Below are 7246 nucleotides of genomic sequence, written 5' to 3'. Positions count from 1 at the left end.
TGGGCCGGTTGATGATGCTGATTACGATGTTTAATATACCTGCATAGAAGTGTTACATGTTGTTTGATTATTCATTAATCTATACTAATATTATAAATGTGAAAATGTATCTCTTTGTTGGTTGTTTGTTTTTTTGTTTGCTACACAGTTCAGCTGAACAATCGTTATAAACAGAGATAGCTCAAATCCTAGATAGGATAGAGACGGAGATAGGATACCTTTTACCCCGAGCAAAATAAAGGGTTCCTAAAAACTTAAAAACATGTAAAAATGCACTAGTAATGTAAACTTGTTCAGTTTACAGCACTAAACTAATTTTACAGTATTGCTGACAATGAGGCTTAACACATTCAATAGTTTTCCACTCAGATGATCTTCATTCATCTGTCCGTCAACTTTTTCTATAAAAAAAACCTTGATAATAGTTTTTTTTTTATTTTTCAGGGAAAGCGTTTCAAACACCGAAAAATAATTATTTATTTATTTATTTTATTTATTACACAAACTTAGAAACAATACAAGAAACACACAAGAAAAGAAAAAAATAAGTAAAATTAAAAACAATTTATAAAAATAATAATAAAAAAAGTTAAGTACAATTTCGTGTGCAAAGGCGGCCTTATTGCAATAGCAATCTCTTACCGACAACCCTTGGTGAAAGTAATAATAAAAAACATGAAAGAGGGACAGTGCAAACAATGAAACATACATAGGCGAGAGAAAAAAAAATATTAATAATATATATAGGTATATATAAACTATATACTCAAGACAAGGCTGCTTGGAAGCAGGCCAATCCGCTCTCATCTCTCACAAAACAGAAAATTTTTAAAGATGTTTATAGAAATTGTTAAACTTTAAAATAATGTTGGAAAAGAGCAATCTGCTGAGTTTCTTGCCGTCTCTTCTCAGTGGAATCTGCCTTCTGAACCGGTGGTCACTACAAACAGACTGACTTCATGTTTCAAAAGTGCTTATTAATTAAGCCTACTTGAAATAAATGAATTTTGAATTTTGAATTTTTTGACTATATAACATACACATATAATAATTGAAAAATAAATAAATATATAACATAAAATAAACATATATATATATATATATATATATAAATAATATGTTTGAAATTGTTATCAAATATGTTAATTCGACTAAAACTGCCTATTTCATGAATTGAGCTTTCAATAATGTCCTTCTGAAAATAGTTGCTATAGTTCAACACTGGAATTGAAGCGGAATTTTCTCGGTCTCATAAATCAGAAACTTCGGGACAGGTTTAAGTCTGGCTCTAGCGTCAACTTGGAGATATTTTTTTATTGAACGGCTCTGATTTGAATACACAAACTTTGACTCGAGATCGGTACGACAATTTATGAGGCTAACTTAAATTGGATCACCTTTATTATTATTATTATTACATTCTTTATTGCACACACAAAAACAAAATGCAAAGAAACACATTTACATATAAAAAATAATAAAAAACTAGTTTAGGTGTGCAAAGGCGGTCTTGTCGCTAAAGCGATCTCTTAGCCAGACAACCTTTGGCGATAGTAGTTTTTGTAAGGAACGGGTTGATGCGGCAATAAAAATTTCTACCTACATGGTATAAATTTTAATACTACACATATAATTATTATATATATTGTTCATACATATAATAATATTAAACTACATACTATAACGCTACATACATAAAAAATAGTTTTTCAAACGACCTTTAAAAAGAGGCAAGGATTTTGCCTGACGTATGTCATCAGAAGAGATATTATAGTTATTTTAATAATTCCTTTTTTTTCGACCACCCTGGTGGAGTGATGAGCGCTGTGATCTTATAAATGGGGGAGTCCCCGGGTTTGATCCGCGACAGCAATTATTTGGGGAATTTGTAATATCTACATTTGGTCTGCCCTAATGACCTTAACGACGAAGTTTGTCGCCAAGTGATTTAACGTTCCGGCACGATGCCGTAATAATTAGGGGTATGTGTTTAATATTAGTGTACACTTTACAAGTTACTTTAACTGCTTAACCTTCTTTTCTACAGGTTATGCCTTATACCTCCGGTAGCGGCATCTTTTAAGCCGAATCATGACTCACAAGGCGTGATAAACAGGACAATTTTGAAACCGCTGCGGATTTTTTTTTAGTGGTTCGGTATCGGTATTAGAACATATCCACTCAATTTTTCATACTATTTTTCCTACCATGGCTACGCGTAATAGGTATCTACCTAAATAAATAATAGCCCACTATCATCTTCGGCTGATTCATCACTTACCACCAGATGAGATTGCAGTCATGGGCTAAGTTTTAGTGTATTAAAAAAAAGTTTTGAAAGCTAAAAACATTAAAGAGGAAATATCTAAGTTAAATATCTGGTATTGAGGACGTGAGATATCGACAAAAGTATTGATATTCAAACTGGTGCCGAGTTCACTCGAAGTTCTTCAAATTACAGCTTAATAACTTTGTATGTTTACTTTTAAATATTTTCTTATTATTATGTGACACTGAAACTTGGAAAGTCGGGAAATTTGTCTTTTTCAAATTATATATATATATATATAAATATACTACGACAATACACACATCGCCACCTAGCCCCAAAGTAAGCGTAGCTTGTGTTATGGGTACTAAGATGACTGATGAATATTTTTATGAATTATATGTACATAAATACTTATAAAATACATATAAACACCCAGACACTGAAAAACACTTAATGCTCATCACACAAACATTTTCCAGTTGTGGGAATCGAACTCACGGCCTTGGTCTCAGATAGCAGGGTCGCTGCCCACTGCGCCAGTCGGCCGTCAATTAAACATAATAATTAACTTTAGAAGTGTGATTATTTTTAATAAATATAAATATTATATTAAGTCACGTGATTAAAGTTTTTAAACTAGGATTTTCGTGATAATTCAACATTTCTTAAATATAGTTCATACCACGATAATATAATAATAATAAAAAAAAAAAAAAAAAAAAAAAAAAAAAAAAAAAAAAAAAAAAAAATAGGCAGATTGATTCAATATCGTAACGGAAATACAAGTCCAATGCTGACAGCGCAAGTAAGGAAAATCATGGACCAATACAAGGTACATTCTATACATGAGGGACCAAACTCATGCATTACACAATTTATAGATACTCTCAAACAAAAACTTACAGTTATAGCCAGTAGAATTAATAGATATCGAGCATGTACACTACGCAAAACACAAAACAACCAATTTCAAAACAACGAAAAAAACTTCTATCGGAATTTAAAATTATCTACATCTAATAATACATCAAGTAATCATCCCTCTACTCCTAACACTCCGGAACCAGATCTGGTTCGAAAATTTTGGGCTGACATATGGGAGAAACCTAAAGATCATAATGATAAAGCAGATTGGATCAGAGATGAATACGACAGAAATAGACACGTACAGCCAATGCCCTTTGAATTCATATCAATAGAGACATTTCAAAATGTCATAAAAAAACTGCATAATTGGAAAGCCCCTGGAACTGATAAGATACACAACTTCTGGTACAAGAAGTTTGCATACACCCATCCCTTTTTACACAACCACATAAATAATTTAATTCAAGATCCTGCCTCTATACCTTACTATGTAATGGCAGGAACAACCTACATGATTTCAAAGGATCCTTCAGATCCAACCAACCCAGCCAAATACAGACCAATAACATGCCTCCAAACTATCTATAAAATAATTAGTTCCTGTATTACTAGTTTAATATACGACCACATTGAAAACAATAGAATTCTAGCTGAACCACAAAAAGGGTGCAGGAAATATAGTCAGGGCTGCAAAGAACAACTTATAATCGACTCTGTGATATTACGGCTAGTACAAAAACAGAAAAAAGAGCTTCACTCTATGTACGTTGATTACAAGAAAGCATATGATTCCGTACCCCATTCGTGGCTGTTAAAAGTCTTAGATATCTATAAAATACATCCTACACTAACAAACTTGCTGCAAACTGTAATGCACAAGTGGACCACACGACTTAAAATATCACACACTGAAAGCGAACCTATACATATCAAACGCGGTATCTTCCAAGGTGACTCTTTGAGCCCACTATGGTTTTGCCTAGCTTTGAATCCACTCTCCAATGTACTGATTGCTGCAAACGTAGGCTATCCCTTAAAATACACAAAGGATAATAACATGAACGAACAGATAACTACCCAGATAAATCATCTCATGTATATGGATGACATAAAATTATATGCCACGACACAAAAAGATTTGTATCAATTAGCTAATCTTACTGAGCAATATTCTCAAGATATTTGTATGGAATTTGGCATTGATAAATGCAAAATTAATGCAATCAAAGATGGACAAAGTCTACAACACACTTACCACATGGAAGCTGGACAGCAAATCAATTCACTAGAAGAGACCGAAGTTTATAAGTATTTAGGATATAACCAGGGGAAGTTAATAGAGTACAAAAACACAAAAACCAAACTAATACAACAATTTAAACATAGACTCAACTCCCTCGTAAAATCACAATTAAACTCACGAAATATTATCAAAGCTATTAACTCATTTTCTATACCGATTTTAACATATTCATTTGGCATTATTAACTGATCAAAAACAGAATTAAAGAACATTCAAAGAATTATAAACACAACACTAACTAAGCACCGTAAACATCATCCACGAGCATGCTTTCAACGACAGACTTTACCACGCCATGAAGGTGGCAGAGGAATAATAGATATCCAAAACCTACACAATAAACAAATAACGACACTCCGATCTTACTTTTACAAAAAATCAACCACATCCGGTCTTCATCAGGCGACTGTCCAATCTGACGCTAAATTAACACCGCTGAACCTCAAAGACAAAACATTCCAAAAAAATGAGACACAAACCACAGAACAGACAAAAATAAATGAGTGGGCCCGAAAGTCTCTACATGGGAGACATCGACATGACCTCTGCCAACCTAATGTCGACAAAGCAGCGTCGAACGCGTGGTTAAGTCGTGGCGAACTCTTCCCTGAGACTGAAGGGTTCATGATTGCTATACAAGACCAAATAATTGAAACTCGCAACTACCAAAGACATATAATGAGGATCTTAAACTTGCCTACGGACTTGTGCCGAAAATGCAATAGTAATTCTGAAACCATACAGCACATAACAGGCGCTTGTAAATTAATAGCGCAGACAGAATATAAACACCGCCACGATCAAGCCGCAAATATTATCCATCAGAAGTTAGCTTACAAATATAATCTCATATCAAATCTGAAACCCATACCTTATTATAAATATGTACCAGAATCAGTTCTCGAAAACAACGAATACAGACTGTATTTCGACCGTGCAATTCTTACAGATAGAACAATCCATTACAATAGACCTGACATTACACTTCAAGATAAAAAGAACCGAACTGCAATCATCATAGACATAGCTATACCCAACACACATAATTTACAAAACACAATATCCGAAAAACTTTCTAAATATACAGACCTTAAAGACGAGATAAAGCGCATGTGGCGGCTTAATGAAGTTAGCATAGTTCCCATAGTATTATCCACTACAGGTGTCATTCCCAAACAACTTCACCAGTCACTCAGCTTACTCAATTTACCGGAATTCACCTACATATCTCTCCAAAAAGCTGTAATCCTGAACACTTGCAGGATAGTCCGTAAATTCTTACAGGGTAGTGAAGAGCCTACACATCGAACTGGTGAACCCACACACAATCACAATAATGCCCAACCACAACCTTCTACTTGACTCTGGGTGTGCACTTGACTTAGGTCCGTGCACACCTGAAATACCAGCTGTTAGCTGAGACACTCAAGTGTACACAGATAATAATAATAATAATAATATAATTTATTCACAAGAATGTATACAAATGCGTGCCTCACAAATTATATTGGTATATACGATATAAGTCACGTGAGGTAATAACTTGATATCTTTTTTCTCTCTCACGAGTCGCTCCTTTATTGCTGAAGATTGCGTAGTCTCGGTGTAATTGCAACTCCGTGAGGCCTAGTTTATTCTATCGGCTACTATCCGAGGCCTAGCAATGGTGTAAGATTTGCTCTTGGGGTCTGAGTGACTGGGGGCTGAGGCTGGTCTGTCCATCTAGGTGGTGACACTTTTCTTAAGACACAATCTATATATTATATATAAAAGAAAGTTGTGTTAGTTACACCATTTATAACTCAAGAATTACGGCTGGACCAATTTTTATGATATTTGATTTTTTGGATTCCTCTTAGACCGGAATAGGATAATAAGTATTAAAATATAACATTAAAAAAAAAAATGATCCGCGGTACGAAGTTCGCCGGGACAGCTAGTTTTTTTATGAACACAAGATTTTATGACAAGGTTACTTGGAAGCATCCGAATCCACCTTCATCGTTTCAAGCGATAAGGCCTTTGCGCATATCTGTATTATCGTTTGTTTTGTTAACTTAGCTTTGTATTTGTATGTGCAATAAAGACTTATTTTTCTTCTTCTCTCATGAGATGGAAAATATTATGTAAAAATGTAACTTTTGGTTGATACAAAAGAGCAACTGCTGAGTTTCTTGCCGGTTTCTTCTCGGTAGAATCTGCTGTCCAAGCCGTTGGTGGAGCCACTACGAATAGACACGCTTGACGTTTTAAAAGGGCTTATAGATTAAGACTCCTTGAAATATACTAATTTAGATTTTTTTGAACTTATACTTCTTTTGGCGCGTTAGTGGGAATAATTGTGAGAGTAAATTTTTACAATGCACGCGCACGCCGTCACAAAAAACCGACACCGTGAAGTTAGCAATAGTGAACATTTTAGTTTTTTTTCTATTGTTAGTGTCGTTTTTTCTACAAACGTAGAATAAGGCGAACGATAAAATTTTTGAAGAGATTTTTATCTTGTTTTACGCCACAGAAATATGACTTCTAACGCGTGTATCTCTAACAGAAGTACATACGTTTTTTTATTGACGGACGTTATTTGACGGCCGACTGGCGCAGTGGGCAGCGACCCTGCTTTCTGAGTCCAAGGTCGTGGGTTCGATTCCCACAACTGGAAAATGTTTGTGTGATGAGCATTAAGTGTTTTTCAGTGTCTGGGTGTTTATATGTATTTTCTAAGTATTTATGTATATATAATTCATAAAAATATTCATCAGTCATCTTAGTACCCATAACACAAGCTACGCTTACTTTGGGGC

The 7246-nt window shown here is 34.4% G+C and overlaps 1 protein-coding gene across 1 annotated transcript; it reads left to right on the top strand.

Moving 5' to 3' along the window:
- Window positions 1-4196: 4196 nt before the first annotated feature.
- On the top strand, window positions 4197-5804 carry LOC120633471. Its single transcript, XM_039903681.1, has 2 exons — window positions 4197-4538; window positions 4845-5804. Exons 1-2 carry the CDS (start codon window positions 4197-4199, stop codon window positions 5802-5804), a joined length of 1302 nt encoding a protein of 433 aa, XP_039759615.1.
- Window positions 5805-7246: the final 1442 nt, after the last annotated feature.

This window comes from Pararge aegeria, chromosome 21 (genome assembly GCF_905163445.1).
Source record: "Pararge aegeria chromosome 21, ilParAegt1.1, whole genome shotgun sequence".
NCBI lineage: Eukaryota > Metazoa > Arthropoda > Insecta > Lepidoptera > Nymphalidae > Pararge > Pararge aegeria.
Note: the sequence above shows the minus strand (reverse complement) of the source record. Positions and strands in the feature narration are given on the sequence as shown.